Raw genomic sequence first — 22,598 nt, 5'->3', positions numbered from 1 at the left:
TGACATATCTGCCGTAGTTAACTCTATGTATAGAGCCCTGATGACAACACTTCTAGACAAACAGGAACTGCCGCCAAAACTGAAAACTTGACGTGGATCATAAATATATCAGCAATTAAACAACATCTTACATTTCTTTTCACACAATACGTCTCCTTGTAGTATCAACACTAATTCGGCTGACTTTTATATTTGATCCAATTGGTAGATAGGCTGTATTTACGCCATAACGGTGCACAGCTGATAGAAAGGGACACCTACTGGTTAAAGCACGTTATTGCATTTTATAATTGTATTATTAGATATTAATAGGAGGATGTGCAAAACAGACAAACTAATAAGGCTTTATTTAAACATTAAAGAATACTTTAGGTTAAGGTCTTCTTTTGAATAAGAAAAAAGCTTTGGGGGTATAGAAGATGAATATGGAGAGATGAAACCCTCTTTGATGGTCACACATGCAGAGCACACAGCACACACAGTGACATTTGTATCTACAGATAAATATTAAGCCTGACAAAGTACTTAACGTCTAATATATTGCTTTCCTGCAATGTTAACTATGTTTAAGCACTTATTTTAACTGATATTATACATATGTATTATACTCTTATAAGATGTATGTAGATAGTATAAGAAATGTGCAGAATATGACAATGTTATGGTGGAGGTACACACATATTGATAGATGTCTTGTAATGCACTGTTGAGGAACCTGCGACCCAAGTTTTTCATTCATTGCATAACTACACCGTAGTTGTGTATAATATGATATGTCAATAAACCTTAGAAAATCTTGAAATCTTGAATGGGATGTGCAAAATAGTCATTATATACAGTCTTTAATTAACTATTAGTAGAGTATAACGACGAGTAAAGAATATACTTTATAGGGATCCTATTCATCTCTAATAATAAAATTATAAAATGCAATAACGTGCTTTAACCAGTAGGTGTCCCTTTCTATCAGCTGTGCACCGTTATGGCGTAAATACAGCGGGTAATGTCATGTCTTCGGCCATCCAAAACTCATAGAAAACGACTTGTTTCTCAGAATTAAAGGGGAAAACGTGACAAAAGCATTGTACACACACTAAAACCTATCAATGTTGTGTAATTAACAAGGATAATCTGGTGTTTTTGAGTTGATGAGTAGTGGAGATATCACTGTCAAATCAATCGACAGTAAGGGGAATACTTACTTCCGGGTGTACAATTCTCCGTTATCCAATGGGAATGGGAATCCGACACAAACGAATGCCGTGCTTCCTTAAGCGTCAAATCCCGCCGCAGATGGGAATACATTGCAATCAGTTGAAAGCTCTTTGCGTCCGTTTATGAAGCTGAAGGAGCCTCGGCGCGTCACAACTGGATGCCACGGGACCCTGACCAAGCGTCGCTCCTGGACGCTTAGGGAGTGAGAGTGTGTTGCTCACCTGACTGCACACATTTTTGTTATGTTAATACAATTGAGCCGGCTTTCAGCATAAGAAATATCACTGAATCGGAAGCTACAAAAGTGATTGGATCTCTTAAAGCATCTAGAACAAATTATATATTTGGCATGGACATGGTTATGCTAAAAGATCTCAGCACAACACTTTCTTATCCTATTACCAAAATGATTAACCTCTCCTTCTCTCAGGGAATGTTTCCAAGTGTTTGGAAGCCGGCTATAGTTATCCCAATATTTAAAAGTGGAGACCCCATGTCTTCCTGTAACTACAGTCCAATTAGTATCCTTCCTACGGTGTCAAAGGTTGCTGAGAAACTTGTGTCTGAGCAAATCATTGACCATTTAAACACTAGTACATTTTCTCTGCATCCAGTGCAGTTTGGCTTGGGGGCCAAATAGTCAACAGAGACCGCCAACTGTTTTTTCACAGAACAAATCAAATCAAAAACACTTAAATGGATAGAATCGTATTTGTTTAACCGGTCTCAGTATGTGAGAGTTCAAAATTATGAATCTGTTGACCTTCGTCTTTCGACAGGGGTCCCACAAGGTTCAATCCTGGGACCATTACTATTTTCGCTATATATCAATGATTTACCATCTGTATGTCCTGACACAAACATCCAAATGTATAGAGTGGCGAAGTCACGCCCACTTACTTCCGGGTAATGGGACCTTATTTCGGAAAAATTATGCATTGAAGTCAATGGGGAGAGAAAACTTATCTTTCGATCCCGTTTGAATTGTGCCATGAATTACACATATGATGTTTGTCAATCTTAACAAATAATTTCCATGTCAAAAAAGTCACAGTTTGTCGTAAAACTGTTGAAATATAAGACTATGAAAAATACGTAACTAGAAAGACTACAAATCCCAGAGTCGCGTAAGTGATGTCACAATTGTTTTCCTCCACCATTCAGATACCCAAGATCAGCGCAATATAGATATAATCTATCTATATGGCGCTGGCTAAGATAAGATAACTTTAACAAGATGCCTGTGTGCTTAGTACCAGGTTGTTATTATACCAGCAATGGGTCTTGCTCGTTCTTTTGCTTCCCGTCTGATGAAAGGACCAGGAGTGGCTTGATCAAGTTAGCTACCTAGCTAGTAGCTAGCACGTTAGTTAGCATTACAGCCTTGTCATTTTTATTAGCCTTAACATGAAGTAACATTAAGTAACCCAAAATGTTAAACAGTAAGAGTAGTAGTCATATTTCGTGAACCCTTTGAATAGTACTGTCACCGGTGTGATCATTCTATAATACACCATTTAAGCCCGGGGGAGAAATGCTAATGCTAACGTTAGCATCGGCGATCTTCTCTACTTCATGCTATCTGCACAAATGGTTGACATTAAACATTAAAACGACCAGGCAGTTCAGAGAGAATCAAAGGAAGGCAGGCAGGCAGCTTTGCATGACATTCTTCAGGACGTGTTTCATTGTGGTGATAGTGAGGATAGTCAATCGTTTTGTTGACAAGACAGTAGTGACGGCCATCTTGGTGACGTGTGTTGTTGAACAGAGATGTAGTTCATTGAGCGTTTCACACAAACAAATGTGTTACTTCACAGTTTTACGACACATTTTTTTTTGTTGACTTGCAAAATTATCTTTTAAATTGACAAACATCATATGTGTAATTCGTGGCACAATTCAAACGGGATCGAAAGATAATCTTTCTCTCTCCATTGACTTCAATACATACTTTTTTCCGAAATAAGGTCCCATGGAGGTCCACCGGAAGGGGAGGGACTGCGCCACTCTATGCAGATGACACTGTAATATATGTACATGGAAGCAATATGACACAAGTGGCTAATGAACTGACAAACTCCATGGTTCATGTAACAACTTGGTTGGAACAATGCTGTTTGCAACTAAATATTTGTAAAACAGTATGCATCTTCTTCACCAAAACAAAGTCCTCTTGTGTTGAGCCAGATCTTTTTGTATCAGGGGAGAGGCTACAGGTGGTGTCACAATACAAGTACCTCGGAGTCATGATTGATTCAACACTCAATTTCAAGGCTCAGGTTCAACAATTATGTAATAGGGTCAAATTCAGTCTGTCGAATTTTAGGTTTTATTATATCATAACTTAGTACTTTTTTCTTAACATAGGTAACATTAAGATGTCTGTGGCTCTTTCCTGCTGTAACGATGCAAATTACCCCTCTGTGGGACTAATAAAGGTATTCTGATTCTGACTCTCTGGACCCCCTGCAGTTTGCCTACAGAACAAACAGGTCCACAGACGACGCCATAGCCCTCACCATCCACACTGCCCTCTTACACCTGGACCACAGGAACACATATGTGAGAATGCTGTTCGTTGACTACAGTTCAGCATTCAACACCATTGTGCCCTCCAAGCTGGCCATCAAGCTCAGAGATCTCGGGCTCAACAGCGCCCTCTGTGACTGGATCCTGAACTTCTTGACGGGCAGACCCCAGGCAGTGAGGGTGGGAAACATCACATCCTCCACCCTGATCCTCAACAGCGGAGCCCCTCAAGGCTGCGTGCTCAGCCCTCTCCTCTACTCCCTGTTCACTCATGACTGCGTGGCCACACACAGCTCCAACACCATCGTGAAGTTTGCTGATGACACGACCGTCATCGGCCAGATCACAGACGATGACGAGACGGCGTACAGAGAGGAGGTCGAAACCTGACATCTTGGTGCCAGGATAACAACCTCCATCTCAACATCAGCAAAACCAAGGAGCTGATTGTGGATTACAGGAAGCAGCAGGGAGAGGGACACGCCCCCATCGCCATCAATGGGACTACGGTGGAGAGTCAGCAGCTTCAGGTTCCTCGGTGTCCACATCACTGAGGACCTGACATGGACTCATCACTGAGGATCCTGACCTTCTACAGGTGCACCATAGAGGGGATCCTGACCTTCTACAGGTGCACCATAGAGAGCATCCTGACTGGCTGTATCACGGCCTGGTACGGCAGCTGCACCGCCCTCAACCGTAAGGCTTTACAGAGGGTGGTGAAAACTGCACAGAACATCACCAGGACGGAGCTGCCATCCATGGAGGACCTCTACTCCCAGCGGCTCAGGAAGAAATCCCTCAGGATTATAGAAGACCCCCATCACCCCAGCCACAAACTGTTCTGTCTGCTGCCGTCTGGCAGGCGGTACCGCAGCATCCGGACTAAAACCACCAGACTCAGGGACAGCTTCATCCCACAGGCCAGAAGACTGCTAAACACCTGAACTTAGAAACAACATCATAACATTCATCTGTTTGCAACTCACATTTATCATATATACCAACATTCCAAATAGACTATTCTGCACAGTTTCTATCATATTCTGTTTCTATTATATTCTATTTTATTTTATTTACTTGTATTATTTGTATCTGTTTATTGTGTTGCTCTGTTGGAGGAGCCTGTGACCTCAGATGTTCATTGTCATAGCCACACTGTAGCTGCTGCACAAATGACCATAAAACCCTTGAAACCTTGAAACCTTGAAACCTTGAATGACCAAGCCGACTGTTTGTTTTGTTGTTGTAATGTATCGTATGTCATGATCTGCACAACTGTAATGTGACACTATCAATTCCAACTGCTCTGTCTTTCCTGTCCATTTGTGTTTGACACTCAATAAACAAAGTTCATAACAAAAAATAACACATTTAAAAAAAGCTTTACGCTATTGAGTCAGTGAATGTAATATTGATGATAGCTGCTTTAGAAAGTCTCTCATCAGCTGCATGTTAGTGGTTTTCTGAAATGCCTCCACGCTGCTCGTCTCAAACACACTCACATTAAATAAACGGTAAATAAATAAACCTGAGCTCAAAGAATTGTCTTGAAGCCATCAAACTATTACCAACAACTACTAGCAGTCTCAATCAATTAAAACATGTGATCGCTTTAATCACATTGATGATCTGTGATTAATCTAAACTTTAGTATAGTAGAACAGACTTGTTTGAAGGGATAGTGATTTATATCTTCTCTCGTACCTGGTCACATAGTTAGTAAGCAGCTCAGCAGCTGCAGTGCAAATTGCTCTTCATCCCTGACAGCGCTCAGCGGTTATGTAGGCTTGCATTTCTCAATAACAACAATTTTAATACATAAATCGACATGTCTTTATGATGTCAGTCTTTATAAAGCCTTCATTATGAATTGTTTTTAAGTTGAAAGATAAACTCAGACAATAGTCGACAGGAATATCTCCTATTTCTCCGGTAAATACAAATGTACGAACTTGTTCATCCGATTTTCTTTTGACTCATTAAGGTTTCTAGATCAATTACGAGCGCTCTATTGTTTAACTTGACAGCCCTAACAATTATATTTTAATTCAGAGGTGAAATAAATACACTTCTCTCTGTTCAACTGCTCCTCTCTCACCTTTCTGTCTGTCTTCACTTCCTGTTCCACATCGGAGTCACCTGATGGAGAGAAGAGGTGACACAGAAAGATAATAATAATGAAACTTGAACAAAGAGAAACATTAGCAGCCAAAATGATTTGATAGAGCTGTAACAAAATGGAATTAAAATATATTGTTGTTGTACTATAAAGACCTTTTAAGATCAGATTGAATGTACAATATCCTGATGAATGGAGGATATGGTTTCAGTACTCACAGGTCTTCTGGATCGTGGCTCTGATCGTCTCTCCATTTCTGATCCTGTAGGGATGAACACAACCCAACCATTTTAGATCCAGTTTAAAATAAGTGTTTGTTCTTTGAGTCAGCTTCAGAGTCCTGATCTCATGCTTTACATCCCATCATATCTTCTCTGCAAACACTACGACTGACTGCCACAGCTCTCAGCTTACAGGAAGTAACCAGTCATTAGAAACTAAAAACATGACAGGAAACAAAACAGACTACCTTTTCCACTCTTCTGTAAAATCCTATATGTCTGTTAGAAAGTTGCTTACTAACTAAATGTGGCTTTGCATTTTCAGCATATAATATATAGTTGATGGAAGAATGAAAGAGCCTGCAGTCAGTGGTAACATGACTGATCTGTTGTGATTCCCCAGTGAGAGAAACACCTCCCTGTGTTTCATACAATACTGCTGAACCAGCAGAGACCCCTTACTGACCTGAGAGTCTCCAGTCTGCAGTCTGGACTCTCCAGAAGATCTCTCAGCAGCTCCACTCCTGAATCCTGCAGATCGTTGTAACTCAGGTCCAGATCTCTCAGATGGATGTTGGACTTCAGAGCTGAGGCCAGAGCAGAACAGCTGATCTCTGACAACCTGCAGCCCTCCAGTCTGAATAAAGAAAACATGATGTAACTTTAGAAAACAATGTTCCTGTTTGAAATAACTCCAGGTTTAATAATCTGTTCAGAGCTGAAGAAGTTTAGAAAGTGGAAACTCCTAACAGGTTAAAAACTGTGAGATACAGAAAGAGGAAAAGAGCTCTCAGTAATATTAAAGACAACGTGCTTCTACTTCAGTTTAAAGTATTCAGTCAGTGTAAACATCATGTAGATCCAGGAACATGTTGGAAACAGAACAAACTGAAATGATTTCTTAGTGGTTGATAGTTTTAACAGGAATATAAAACAATTCTTATCATGTATTTTCTTTATAATTTATATTATAAAAGCAGGATGGAGAATATAAAATGTATCTCAGGTGTTTTAAAGGTTCAGAGTGAATTATGCAGTGTAGGGTTTTTCTTGTTATTTTAATGTAAAGATCATCAGTGCTCTGCCACAGACAGTGAACTACACTTGTTATAGTTTGTTGTTGTTTAGTCTTTCTGAAGCTTGTACATGGTCACATGTTGTTGTTATTATGTACACATTAATGTAACATCCCTGCAGGAGAAACATCCTGACAGCTTAGTTTGTCTTAAAAAGAAAGATGTTTATAACATGAGTGCAGTGCAGGGCTGAGGCTTTACAAGCATTCTCACTGAAGCAGACCAGGACACCAACAATATGAACAAAGGGCTGAGACTGTAGAGGGTTAAGATGCTCAGTGAGGATCAGAGTAATATCAGCCTGATGTCTGCAGCTCAGAGTCAACACAACTCTCACATATTCATCTCAGCACAGAAGTTACAGATGGAGAACTGACCTGAGAGTCTGCAGTCTGCAGTCTGGACTCTCCAGAAGATCTCTCAGCAGCTTCACTCCTGAATCCTGCAGATCGTTGTCTCTCAGGTCCAGATCTCTCAGATGGATGTTGGACTTCAGAGCTGAGATCAGAGCAGAACAGCTGATCTCTGACAACCAGCAGTTCCTCAGTCTGAATAAAGAAAACATGATGTAACTTTAGAAAACAATGTTCCTGTTTGAAATAACTCCAGGTTTAATAATCTGTTCAGAGCTGAAGAAGTTTAGAAAGTGGAAACTCCAAACAGGTTAAAAACTGTGAGATACAGAAAGAGGAAAAGAGCTCTCATTAATATTAAAGACAACGTGCTGCTACTTCAGTTTAAACTATTCAGTCAGTGTAAACATCATGTAGATCCAGGAACATGTTGGAAACAGAACAAACTGAAATGATTTCTTATTGGTTGATAGTTTTAACAGAAATATAAAACAATTCTACTCATGTATTCTCTTTATAATTTATATTATAAAAGCAGGATGGAGAATATAAAATGTATTTCAGGTGTTTTAAAGGTTCAGAGTGAATTATGCAGTGTAGGGTTTTTCTTGTTATTTTAATGTAAAGATCATCAGTGCTCTGCCACAGACAGTGAACTACACTTGTTATAGTTTGTTGTTGTTTAGTCTTTCTGAAGCTATTACATGGTCACATGTTGTTGTTGTTATTATGTACACATTAATGTAACATCCCTGCAGCAGAAACATCCTGACAGCTTAGTTTGTCTTAAAAAGAAAGATGTGTATAACATGAGTGCAGTGCAGGGCTGAGGCTTTACAAGCATTCTCACTGAAGCAGACCAGGACACCAACAATATGAACAAAGGGCTGAGACTGTAGAGGGTTAAGATGCTCAGTGAGGATCAGAGTGATATCAGCCTGATGTCTGCAGCTCAGAGTCAACACAACTCTCACATATTCATCTCAGCACAGAAGTTAAAGATGGAGAACTGACCTGAGAGTCTCCAGTCTGCAGTCTGGACTCTCCAGAAGATCACTCAGCAGCTCCACTCCTGAACCCTGCAGATAGTTGTGACTCAGGTCCAGATCTCTCAGATGGATGTTGGACTTCAGAGCTGAGACCAGAGCAGAACAGCTGATCTCTGACAAACTGCAACCCATCAGACTGAATAAAGAAAACATGATGTAACTTTAGAAAACAATGTTCCTGTTTGAAATAACTCCAGGTTTAATAATCTGTTCAGAGCTGAAGAAGTTCAGAAAGTGGAAACTCCAAACAGGTTAAAAACTGTGAGATACAGAAAGAGGAAAAGAGCTCTCATTAATATTAAAGACAACGTGCTGCTACTTCAGTTTAAACTATTCAGTCAGTGTAAACATCATGTAGATCCAGGAACATGTTGGAAACAGAACAAACTGAAATGATTTCTTGGTGGTTGATAGTTTTAACAGGAATATAAAACAATTCTACTCATGTATTTTCTTTATAATTTATATTATAAAAGCAGGATGGAGAATATAAAATGTATTTCAGGTGTTTTAAAGGTTCAGAGTGAATTATGCAGTGTAGGGTTTTTCTTGTTATTTTAATGTAAAGATCATCAGTGCTCTGCCACAGACAGTGAACTACACTTGTTATAGTTTGTTGTTGTTTAGTCTTTCTGAAACTATTGCATGGTCACATGGTGTTATTATTATTTATACATTAATGTAACATCCCAGCAGCAGAAACATCCTGACAGCTTAGTTTGTCTTAAAAAGAAAGATGTGTATAACATGAGTGCAGTGCAGGGCTGATGCTTTACAAGCATTCTCACTGAAGCAGACCAGGACACCAACAATATGAACAAAGGGCTGAGACTGTAGAGGGTTAAGATGCTCAGTGAGGATCAGAGTGATATCAGCCTGATGTCTGCAGCTCAGAGTCAACACAACTCTCACATATTCATCTCAGCACAGAAGTTAAGATGGAGAACTGACCTGAGAGTCTCCAGTCTGCAGTCTGGACTCTCCAGAAGATCTCTCAGCAGCTTCACTCCTGAATCCTGCAGATCGTTCTGACTCAGGTCCAGATCTCTCAGATGGATGTTGGACTTCAGAGCTGAGGCCAGAGCAGAACAGCTGATCTCTGACAACCAGCAGCTCCTCAGTCTGAATAAAGAAAACATGATGTAACTTTAGAAAACAATGTTCCTGTTTGAAATAACTCCAGGTTTAATAATCTGTTCAGAGCTGAAGAAGTTCAGAAAGTGGAAACTCCTAACAGGTTAAAAACTGTGAGATATAGAAAGAGGAAAAGAGCTCTCATTAATATTAAAGACAACGTGCTGCTACTTCAGTTTAAACTATTCAGTCAGTGTAAACATCATGTAGATCCAGGAACATGTTGGAAACAATTCAAGGTTTAATAATCATGCAGACCAACACAAACCACAGAAACTGATTCAACTCAAGATCACAATGTTTACAAAGATCACAAATAGGATGAATTTGAAATGTGAAGAAAAACATGCAGAATATGTATTTTAGGAACCGTGGAGTCATCAAATCACAGCTTCTTCAGAGTAAACTATTCAGTCAGTAAAGCATCATGTAGCTTCAGGAACATGTTGGAAACAGCAACAACTGGAAATACTTGTTTGATAATTTTAACAGAAATATTTTTTGTATTTCTGTATTTTTTTATAATTTATTTTCTAAAAGCAGGATGGAGAATATAAAATGTATTTCAGGTGTTTAAAGGTTCAGAGTGAATTATGCAGTGTAGGATTGTTCTTGTTATTTTAATGTAAAGATCATCAGTGCTCTGCCATAGACAGTGAACTACACTTGTTATAGTTTGTTGTTGTTTAGTCTTTCTGAAGCTATTACATGGTCACATGTTGTTGTTATTATGTACACATTAATGTAACATCTCTGCAGCAGAAACATCCTGACAGCTTAGTTTGTCTTAAAAATAAAGATGTTTTTAACATGAGTGCAGTGCAGGGCTGAGGCTTTACAAGCATTCTCACTGAAGCAGACCAGGACACCAACAATATGAACAAAGGGCTGAGACTGTAGAGGGTTAAGATGCTCAGTGAGGATCAGAGTAATATCAGCCTGATGTCTGCAGCTCAGAGTCAACACAACTCTCACATATTCATCTCAGCACAGAAGTTACAGATGGAGAACTGACCTGAGAGTCTCCAGTCTGCAGTCTGGGCTCTCCAGAAGATCTCTCAGCAGCTTCTCATCTGAATCCTGCAGAGCGTTGTCTCTCAGGTCCAGATCTCTCAGATGGATGTTGGACTTCAGAGCTGAGGCCAGAGCAGAACAGCTGATCTCTGACAACCTGCAGCCCCTCAGACTGAATAAAGAAAACATGATGTAACTTTAGAAAACAATGTTCCTGTTTGAAATAACTCCAGGTTTAATAATCTGTTCAGAGCTGAAGAAGTTTAGAAAGTGGAAACTCCAAACAGGTTAAAAACTGTGAGATACAGAAAGAGGAAAAGAGCTCTCATTAATATTAAAGACAACGTGCTGCTACTTCAGTTTAAACTATTCAGTCAGTGTAAACATCATGTAGATCCAGGAACATGTTGGAAACAGAACAAACTGAAATGATTTCTTAGTGGTTGATAGTTTTAACAGGAATATAAAACAATTCTACTCATGTATTTTCTTTATAATTTATTTTATAAAAGCAGGATGGAGAATATAAAATGTGTTTCAGGTGTTTTAAAGGTTCATTGTGAATTAAACAGTGTATGATTTTTCTTGTTATTTTAATTTTTTTAATAAGACAGTGAACTACACTTGTTATAGTTTGTTGTTGTTTAGCCTTTCTGAAACTATTGTCATGGTTACATGGTGTTATTATTATTTATACATTCATGTAACATCCCAGCAGCAGAAACATTTATTTTACATCATGGCGATCTGGAATGAAGAAACTGAAACTCAGTTGCCACGTAATTTGCTGCCACACTTCCTGCATGAGGTGGACAATAGCTTCTTCAAGTATTTAACGGACAGGACCCTGGAAAATGAAACCTCAACAGACAGTTCACTCATTTGTAACGATGTCATCATTTGCCTGTCAGTGTGATGATGTTGTATATTAATATAATCTTGGATTATAATTACTGATGCATGGAATGTGGTAGCAGCAGTACTTCAAGGTTGCCAGCCACAATGCTTAAATAGTTTACTTCTGCTTCAGAGATCTGAAGTTTGTATGTATCACGCAGTCTGTCTTCCGGTTGCCTCTTTTGAATGACGAATACACACTACCGCCACCTGCTGGTAAGGAGAGTTATTGCCACTCACGCATGCGCAGTGCGTACGTGCTACTTGGCCGTCAGCTGAAGTCTTTGCGGTGTGTTCCAGTGCGACTTTTTGGCCAAGACGCAGGAGACGCGAGGCGACACAACAGTCGGGTCTGTCGGGACGTGTTCTTTGGTGTCAGCTTGGTGTGTCCTTTACACTTCTGCAGCTCCCTCCTCACCTGGTTGGTTGTGAGGTGTTGTCAGCGCGTGTGGGGGGGGGGGGGGGGGGCGGAACAGGAGCTGGTGTGAGAGGTGTCTGTGAGCTCAGACCACTTCTTCACGGTGCGTGTGGGCACCGGCTGTCTGTAGACCAGAGGTTGATACACAGACAGGAGGTGAACCAGGTTGTGATCAGATCTGCCCAGGGGAGGAAGGGGGGATGAGCTGTATGCATCCTTGGTGTTGGCGTACAGTAGGTCCAGTGGTTTATTGTCTCTGGTGTTGCAGGTAACATATTGTTTGAAAGTGGGCAGAGTTTTTGAGAGAGAGGCATGACTGAAGTCTCCAGAGATCAGGAGAAGAGCATTTGGGGGCTGTGTCTGCAGTCTGCTTAGTAGAGCTGATGACGTCACATGCCTCGTCAGCAGAAAGTATTACAAATAATGATTACAAAAATGCAAAAAAAAAAATATATATATATATAAAATATATTTTAAGATCATGTTTAATCATCTGATTCGTCTGTACATTGCTGTTTTAGTCTGTGTTCTTCTAATTAGTGTGTCTACAGTCACAGTGTGTGCCTATTGAGCTGTTTAGAGCCATGTGGGACAAAACCTGATGATGCCCCTTCCTCTCGCTGTGAAGTGAACGGTGACTGTAAAAACTACACTGCGCATGCTCAGAGTATTTTTCTATGTAATGTGTGTGGCAAAAAATAATGACCAGAGGGGCACGGAGCTACCATCCCCACCATACGTCATCTCAAATCATTCAGAGCTGATTGGCTGTAAGTACGTGTGCCGCGAAAAGTGTGGTGCTTGAAGAGGAGACGAGAGAGCTGCAGTGGCGCGTCCTAAAACCAGGAAGTAAGCACAAAAAAGCAATGAGATTTCTCCATAGCATTTTAGAAAATAGCTCGAAATAAGATCTGTGGGAAACGTACCTGTTAGATAAATGCACGTTTTGATTAGCCGGATAACATCCACATGTCTACCCTACTTTTATAATTTTTTTATCATAAATCTATCGATTAGATTTATGATAGACTTTTGAAACTACAAGAAGATAAGGAGGACTTTTACAAAAAAGTAATAGAAATGTTTGTCCAGAAGGATAGGCAAATGGACTTCATCTTCAAGTCAAGGTAAGACCGCAATTTTATTGAAAATGGGATCTTACTAAGAGAGAACAATTCAATATTTAAATGATAAAATTACATTTTTTGGGTATCCTTTTGTTGAACTGTCTGTTTAAAATTAATCGAAGCATCAGACAAAAAAAGCTTTTGAAAATAATATTATATTTTGGTTTAGGTCAAAATATAATATTTGTAAACCTGAAGAGTCAGTGCCAGTGCCTCACCAGCCATGAACCTCACTGCACGTCACTGCAGAAGCTTATATATAGACATCTAAGTTTTTTGTGCCCCACCACTTTTGTACATATAAAAACGCCACTGCTCGTCAGCATTGGCAGAGGGGAGAAAACATGCAAGAGTTCTCGAGGTAAATAATGGGGCCTCATGCTAACGGCTAACAGCTCTACAGGTGCATCTCAATACATTTGAATATCGTGGAAAAGTTCATTTATTTAATTAATTAAATTCAAAAAGTGAAACTCATATTATATGGATTCATTACACACAAAGTGAAATATTTCAAGGCTTTATTTGTTTTAATCTTGGTGATTACGGCTTACAGCTAATGAAAACCCCAAAATCAGTATCTCAGAAAATTAGAATATTGTGAAAGAGTTCAATATTGTAGACTCACGGTGTCACACTCTAATCAGCTAAGGTTTCCTCAGCCTTTAAATGGTCTCTCAATCTGGTTCAGTAGGCTTCACAATCATGGGGAAGACTGCTGACTTGAAAGTTGTCCAGAAGACAGTCATTGACACCCTCCACAAGGAGGGTAAGCCTCAAAAGGCCATTGCTAAAGAAGCTGGCTGTTCACAGAGTGCTGTATCCAAGCATATTCATAGAAAGTTGAGTGGAAGGAAAAAGTGTGGTAGGAAAAGGTGCACAAGCAACAGGGATAACCGCAGCCTTGAGAGGATTGTCAGCAAAGGCCATTCAAAAATGTGGGGGAGCTTCACAAGGAGTGGACTGAGGCTGGAGTCAGTGCATCAAGAGCCACCACGCACAGACCTATCCAGAGTGGACTGAGGCTGGAGTCAGTGCATCAAGAGCCACCACGCACAGACGTATCCAGAGTGGACTGAGGCTGGAGTCAGTGCATCAAGAGCCACCACGCACAGACGTATCCAGAGTGGACTGAGGCTGGAGTCAGTGCATCAAGAGCCACCACGCACAGACGTATCCAGAGTGGACTGAGGCTGGAGTCAGTGCATCAAGAGCCACCACGCACAGGCATATCCAGGACGTGGGCTACAACTGAGCCTTCCTCGTGTCAAGCCACTCCTGAACCTAAGGAGAAAAAGAGATGGTCTATTGCTCAGTGGTCCAAAGTCCTCTTTTCAGATGAAAGTACATTTTGCATTTCATTTGGAAATCAAGGTCCAGTGTCTGGAGGAAGAGTGGAGAGGCACACAATCCAAGTTGCTTGAAGTCCAGTGTGAAGTTTCCACAGTCAGTGAAGATTTGGGGAGCCATGTCATCTGCTGCTGTTGGTCCTCTGTGTTTTCTCAAGTCCAAAGTCAACGCAGCCGTCTACCAGGACGTTTCAGAGCACTTCATGCTTCGTTCTTCTGACGAGCTTTATGGAGATGCTGATTTCACTTTCCAGCAGGACTTGGCACCTGCCCACACTGCCAAAAGTACTAAGACCTGGTTTAGTGACCATGGAATTACTGTGCTTGATTGGCCAGCAAACTGGCCTGACCTGAACCCTATAGAGAATCTATGGGGTATTGTCAAGAGGAAGATGAGAGACACGAGAGCCAACAACGCAGACGAGCTGAAGGTCGCTATCAAAGCACCCTGGGCTTCCATCACACCTCAGCAGAGCCACAGGCTGATCGCCTCCATGCCACGCCGCATTGATGCAGTAATGCATGCAAAAGGAGGCCCAACCAAGTACTGAGTGCATACACATGAACATACTTTTCAGAATAGTGATGTGCCCTGGATCCATCTATCGTTCACAAACACAGCCAGCCCTCCTCCTTTCCCCTTACCGCTCTCTCTCGTCCTGTCCGCCTGCAGCAGATGAAAACCATCCAGTGTAGCATTAGTGTCCGGGGTTAGCTCCGTTAGCCACGTCTCTGTAAACACCAGGATACTACTCTCCCGATACTCCCTCCGATGTCGGGTCAGCGCCACATCTTGTTAGGGAGAGATCTTACATTCCCCATGATGATGGATGTAAGGACAGGTCTGTATCGTCTCCTCCTGGCTCGCAGCTTTGCCCGAGCATGGCGTCCCCGTCTCCTTCTCCTCAGCTCGCGGGGAACAACGGGTCTATCGCCGGTTAGCATCGCCATGCTACGGAAGGCTAACCCCTAGTTTCCACCGGGTCCGTCTGCGTCGCGTTACGGCTGCGCCGCGGTTTTGGTCCGACCTCCTCTCGCGTCATAACCCACCGGGCGCGTTTCAGAAGCGGAGCGTCGTGCATGCAGGCTCGCAGTTTTGTTATTGATTTGGTCATCCTGGACATTTGTACTTCTACCAGAAAGTAAGTAGGCTACGTAGTTAAATGGTTCATTTTTGTGTCTGTTTAAATTGTGTTTATTGTTGTTATTTCCTATTTTGTTGTGTTGTAGACTACAGACACAGTTAATAATAACTGTAATATTCCAGTTATAAACGACATGAATCAAAGATGTGTTGCTGTATTTTAGTGATAAACAAATGCATTCATCATCATAATTATTCTATATATATAATTTACAGTGCCTGTAAACCGGAGGAGAACGCTGACATTTATTCTCCTACTTGAAAGACTACGGGGGGATGGGGGGAGGAGAAGGAGCCTGGCCCGGATGCTCTAACGCTTGCCCGACATTACCTTACGGCTGCGTCGCGTCAAAAATAGGATTCATCCTAATTTTAGAGGAGTCCTGCACCGAGACGCTTCTGGGACGCTTCTGAGCCGTAACGCGCCGCGTGTGGTGGAATAGCACCCATTGACTAGAGTGGCCGCGATGTTTGCGAACGCCGCGGCGCAGCCATAACGCGGCCGTAATGCGGCTGTAACGCGGCCGTAACACGGCCGTAACGCGGCCGTAACGTGGCCGTAACGCGACGCAGACGGACCCAGTGGAAATTAGGGGTAACCCCTAGATTCCACCGGGTCCTTCATCTCCCTCACAGCTCATCAGTACTGACAGCATCTTCACTGACTCATGGAGCACAGAGTGAGTCTGTGGAAGCTCAAACACTCTCCGTCACACATTCACCTTCTCTGATCTTTGTTATTCTTAAAGTTTGGATTCCATTTCCATTTGGAAATACAGAAAAAAAAATAAAACCATTAAAATGTCTTCAGGCAAATTCTGAAAATGATAAATACAAACAGATCTATATGAACTGCAGTCAGTGAACTGACCTGAGAGCCTCCAGTCTGCAGTTTGGACTCTTTAGTCCAGAATACAGCAGCTCCACTTCTGAATCCTGCAGCTCGTTCTGACTCAGGTCCAGATCTCTCAGATGGGAGGGCTCAGACTTCAGAGCTGAGGCTACGACTTCACAATGAGTCTCTGAGAGTCCACAGTTAGAAAGTCTATAATAACACATATATTACAACACGTGTTAGTATAAAAACAGAAAAAACATTTAATTAACTTACTGAATTTGATGGAACAACTTTTGACCTATCATGTCAATTTAATTTAATAACAGAGTTTTATATATTTATTGTCAGCCTGTCAGACATTATTTTAAATTCTTAAGCATTGTGGTAAAAACAGATCTGATTTAATGTTGAAGAAACTGCAATGATATATTAATAACTGAATTCACTGATAACTGTAAATACTGCTGTATGTTGTGATCACATGCTGCTGTGAGAAAAAAGTCCTTCATTTGTTTGACATGTCGCCTCCATCACTCAAAGGAATATGAAGAGGAGAACACTTTAAAATGTCACATTATTATAAATAAATAGAATAATTAGGATCATTTAATTTCGCTCTCAAAGTATTTAAAACATCAAACATTTTAAAGTGTTTATTTGAATAATGAAACTTCTGATCCAAATTAGCTTATAAAGTTAATCACATCTGGACTTACTTGGCCTTCCTGCAGTTCCTCACAGCTGGAATCAGTCTCCGTCGTCCCTCATCTGATGTGTTGTACTTCATCAGGTCCAACTCATCCAGAACCTCCTCTGACATCTGCAGCATGTAGGCCAGAGCAGAGCAGTGGATATCAGAGAGTTCCTTCTCTGATCTGTTCCCTGACTTCAGGAACTCTGTGATCTTCTGATGTACTGAGTGGTCCTTCATCTCTGTCAGACAGTGGAAGATGTTGATGCTCCTGTCAGGAGAGATTTTATCACTTCTCATCTCCTTCAGGTTGCTGATGGCTCTCTGGATGATTTCTGGACTGTTATCAGTGCGACCCAGCAGGCCTCCTAAGAGTCTCTGGTTGGACTCCAGAGAGAGGCCGTGGAGAAAGCGGACAAACAGGTCCAGGTGGCCATTTTCACTTCTGAGGGATTTCTCCATGGCTCCCTTCAGGAAGACATCCAGGGATGGGTAATCATCATCACTGCTATCATCACTGCTATCCCTGTCTTCATCCCAGTCTCTCTTCAGGAAGACATCCAGTGATGGGTAATCCTGATCTCTGTTATACCTGTTGCTATAGTCTCCCTGCAGGAAGTCCTTCAGTACCTCTGTGTTCCTGTTGGTGTAACAGTGCAACATGTAGACTGCAGCCAGAAACTCCTGGACGCTCAGATGAACAAAGCAGTAGACTGTTTTCTGGAAGATCACACTCTCTCTTTTGAAGATCTCTGTACAAACTCCTGAGTGCACCAAGGCCTCGGTGACATCAAGACCACAGCGCTGCAGGTCTTCTTGGTAGAACATGATGTCTCCTTTCTCCAGATGTTCAAACGCCAGCCTCCCCAGCTTCAGAAGAAGCTTCCTGTCAGCCTCCGTCAGCTGCTGTGGACTCGTCTCATGTCCCGCTTCATACTTCTGCTTCTTCCTCTTGGTCTGGACCAGCAGGAAGTGTGAGTACATGTCAGTGAGGGTCTGGGGCAGCTCTCCTCTCTGGTCTGTAGTCAACATGTGGTCCAGAACAGCAGCAGTGATCCAGCAGAAGACTGGGATCAGACACATGATGTGGAGGCTCCTGGAGCTCTTGATGTGAGAGATGATTCTGCTGGACAGGTCTTCATCACTCGATCTCCTCCTGAAGTACTCCTCCTTCTGGGCGTCAGTGAAGCCTCGTACTTCTGTTACCCTGTCCACACACTCAGGAGGGATCTGATTGGCCGCTGCAGGTCTGGAAGTTATCCAGACGAGAGCCGAGGGAAGCAGCTTCCCCTGGATGAGGTTTGTCAGCAGCACGTTGACTGAGGACTGCTGTGAGACATCAGACACAACCTCATTGTTTCTGAAATCCAGAGAAAGTCTGCTTTCATCCAGGCCGTCAAAGATGAGCAGCACTTTGCAGACAGCCAGCTGCTCTGCTGTGACCTTCTGTAAGGTTGGATGGAAAACATGGAGCAGCCTGAGAAGACTGTACTGCTCACCTTTGATCAGGTTCAGCTCCCTGAAGGAGAGCGGGATCACCAGACTGACATCTTGGTTTCCCAAACCCTCGGCCCAGTCCAGAGTGAACTTCTGCACTGAGAAGGTTTTTCCAACTCCAGCGACTCCGTTGGTCAGGACCGCTCTGATGAGAGTCTGTTGGTCAGGTAAGGCTTTAAAGATGTCCTGGCACTTGATTGGAGTGTCATGGAGGGGCTTCTTCTTGGAAGCTGTCTCCAGCTGCCTCACCTCATGTTGGGTATTAACCTCTTCACTCTGACCTTGTGTGATGTAGAGCTCAGTGAAGATCCTGTTGAGGAGGGTTTCACTTTGATCAGTTCCTTCAGTCACATGTTCACATCTCCTCCTCAGACTGAGCCTATGTTCATCTAAAACCTCCTGCAGACCACTATCTGCTGGAAGAGAAGGAAACATGAGAATCAGGAAAATTATTTTGAGAATCTGATGATGAAAATAAAATAAAAAAACAGTCAGGGTTTTAAATGTCATGATTTTTATAAAACATTTTTATGTCTATACTTTACAACACTAAAAAAAACGTTATATAAGTGCTGGGCTGATGTAGTAATGTCTGAGTAAGACAGAAAGCATTCTTTAGGGAAACACTGCTGTCCCACGTGAAATATTTGTGTACACACTTTTAAATCAAAGCCTTGAAAAAGAGATCAGATTATACAGTGTTTCTGTGGAAGAGTAGACACCCAGCGCCCAGGTCAAGATGCTGACAGGAATGCGCCGGTGAAGATGGCTGCATTGTCTTTTGGCTCCTCTCCAACTTTGCCTTTTTCTCACATTTTTTCAGTGTTTATTTACTTTTTGCCGTGTGCTTTTAACCTGGTCCGCAACATGTGAGCCGACCGCACCAACTCTGCTATACACAGGGTTGGGAGGGTTACTTTGTAAATGTAATTAGTTCCTGAATACTGAATACATGGCTCTGAAAGTCATCCGAATCCGAATACAGTTACGTGTCTTAAAAAAGTATTCAGATTACTTTCAGATTACTTTTAGAATACTTTCTTTTCCCATAACAGATGAACAGGAGACACTTATGTTACTGTTTTAATGGCTTATCAAGAGCACAACATCTTGGTGTCATTCTGGACAGCTCCCTCTCATCTGCACCCCCCATAAAAAACATCACCCGGACTGCATTCTTCTCCAGACTCCTCCCTGTCTCAGCACTTAAGTCCTGGTTCATGCATTCCTCACATCCCGTATTGACTATTGTAATACCACGCTCTCAGGCCTTCCCATCAAACTCCTCAATAAACTTCAAATCATTCAGAACTCTGCTGCCCGGATCATCACCCGCACCAAATCCTGACCACATCACCCCCATCCTCTGACCACAACACCCCCATCCTCTGACCACATCACCCCCATCCTCTGACCACATCACCCCCATCCTCTGACCACATCACCCCCATCCTCTGACCTCATCACCTCCATCCTCTGACCACATCACCCCGATCCTCTGACCACATCACCCCCATCCTCTGACCTCATCACCTCCATCCTCTGACCACATCACCCCCATCCTCTGACCACATCACCTCCATCCTCTGACCACATCACCCCCATCCTCTGACCTCATCACCTCCATCCTCTGACCACATCACCCCCATCCTCTGACCTCATCACCTCCATCACCTCCATCCTCTGACCTCATCACCTCCATCACTTCCATCCTCTGACCTCATCACCTCCATCACCTCCATCCTCTGACCACACCCCCTCTCTCTCTCTCCTCTCCTCTCTCTCTCACCTGGCCCCAACCTATCTGGCTGACCTCCTACACCCCCTCTCTCTCTCTCCTCTCTCTCTCCTCTCTCTCCTCTCTCCTGGCCCCAACCTATCTGGCTGACCTCCTACACCCCCTCTCGCTCCCTCCGCTCCTCCTCTGCTGGCCTGCTAACTGTCCCCCCCCCACGGCTATAGTCACGATGGGGGCTCTGGCTTTTAGCTGCTCCCAAACTATGGAACTCTCTCCCCCTTCACATCCTACAGTCTGACACAATCACCAAATTCCCCTCCCTCCTCTCTCCCCACCTGTTCAGATCAGCCTACTCACTGTAGTGCTACATGTCTCCTGTTTCCCAACATGTTCCCTGTTACAGTCCTTTTGTACTGTCTTAAACCTTTCCTTCGAATATTTTATGAATTGTAAGGTGTCCTTGGGTGCTGTGAAAGGCGCCTCTAAATAGAGTGAATCATTATTATTATTATTATTAATTATTATTATTATTATTATTAATAATAATAATTATTATTAATCTGAAACGATGTAATAACTTTTTTAACTTTTTCCAGTCACTTGCCCCATGCATTCAGCAGCAGCAGACTATTCACTTTGATTTGATCCCGTTATGAAATGTCATAATTTCAACAATAAAGAAATGCTACATAAACGTTATCTTGCACATTCTATCGAACCATCTCCATTTCTAACTTTCAATATATTTTAAAAGAGATCTCTCGCTCATCTGCGGGGCCTCACAGACACGCTGCATCTCTCTCTCTCTCTCTCTCTCTCTCTCTCTGCACTCAGGTCTGCCGGTAATGAATTACATTTTGTGAGGAAACCTTTCCACCAATAATTCCAATAAGTAATCCAAAATGTATTCACTTCAGGTTTACGAAAGTAACTGTAATCAGATTACTCGTTTTTCAAATGTAACACGAGCTGAATACAGTTACTTGATTTTTGTATTCTGATTACGTAACGCCGTTACATGTATTCCGTTACAACCCTGGCTATACAATATAGCAGAGAGGAACTTCTACAGATCAGAAACTTTGTGGACAACAGCCCACCGTCAGACAATGGATATTCACCATGGCTACCTGTTACTGTCCTACCTGAGAGACGCAGGAGGACGACAAAGCAGGGATCCCGGGTCGGGCTGCTAGTCAGACTGAGGACTTTGAAATAACAATGTATGTGAAGATGGGTACTCTAATGTATCTTATATGGGAAACATGGTCTCTGTGGTTTGGAGGACAATGTTTCCAGGAGGGGTATAATGGGTTTATTGTTACATTTAGTAAGTGCATTTTAAAATGTACTTGATACCATTTTGTTTCCATCCCAGGTGAAATCTTTCATTATTTCTTCTGTCACACATTGGTTTCAGATGTCTTTTAATTCTTGTCACGTGAATCTTTTAACCCTCACATGGTCCAGAGGGCAAATGAAACAACTTTTTTCCTACATGGTCAAGCTTCGATTGGGTTCTGCTAAGACAGGTATGATTAAATGTATTGTTTGAAGTTGGGATCTGATTGGTTTCAGCACCATGGCTGAACAATGTTGCAGGAGATGTTTGTTGTGTGTTTAGGAAATTGTGGGTAAGTAAAAACACAACACAAACAACATCTCATGGTTTCAAGAAGTTTAAAAATTATAGATAAGACTCTTAGACCTAGTGGTCGACTGTAGGCTGTTAACCCGGAATGCAAGTGCTATTTTCTACCCAGGTCAAAGCTGTCTTTCCCTTGCAATCTTGAGGAGGGAAGATGGATCATTCTGAGGCAGACTGGAGTATCAATGAAGGCAGCTGGATGACTTCCAGCTATTCTTCCACTGCTATTGTCTTATGGGTTTGGGTCAACACGAAGAACAAAACCCAAAACTTCTGAGATGATTTACAGCCAAGTATATTAGTAATCTCAACACTCCAGAGAAGAAGATCTACCGTCAACTGCTCTTTTACAGAAGTCTCAGTTTTCTGACTACAGTTCCGTCCAATTCAAATGGTAATGATGTTGCTTCAGATGTCATCAAGGGATGTTGCTATGAGATGGGACATCACAGCATGAAGGCTAAGATAGATATTCCATCTAAAGGCTACGCATGGAGATCGGAATGTGCACTCCCTGAAGAAGTGTTCACTGGAC

The 22,598-nt window shown here is 42.1% G+C and overlaps 1 protein-coding gene across 1 annotated transcript in view; it reads right to left on the bottom strand.

Annotated features, from left to right (window-relative positions):
• The window catches only part of LOC117496425 (protein NLRC3-like), a gene marked incomplete at its 5' end in the record, with an annotated part of 52,831 nt that extends 33,773 nt beyond the window's left edge, over positions 1-19,058 (bottom strand). Inside the window, 6 exons of the mRNA XM_034148089.1 lie at positions 3,937-3,951; positions 6,557-6,727; positions 7,544-7,714; positions 9,520-9,690; positions 16,523-16,696; positions 17,206-19,058. Of these exons, the coding sequence (XP_034003980.1) occupies positions 3,937-3,951; positions 6,557-6,727; positions 7,544-7,714; positions 9,520-9,690; positions 16,523-16,696; positions 17,206-19,058 (2,555 nt within the window). The remainder of the gene's footprint in view (positions 1-3,936; positions 3,952-6,556; positions 6,728-7,543; positions 7,715-9,519; positions 9,691-16,522; positions 16,697-17,205) is intronic.
• Positions 19,059-22,598: the final 3,540 nt, after the last annotated feature.

This window comes from Trematomus bernacchii, unplaced genomic scaffold, assembly GCF_902827165.1.
Source record: "Trematomus bernacchii unplaced genomic scaffold, fTreBer1.1, whole genome shotgun sequence".
NCBI classification, from domain to species: Eukaryota; Metazoa; Chordata; class Actinopteri; order Perciformes; family Nototheniidae; genus Trematomus; species Trematomus bernacchii.
Note: the sequence above shows the minus strand (reverse complement) of the source record. Positions and strands in the feature narration are given on the sequence as shown.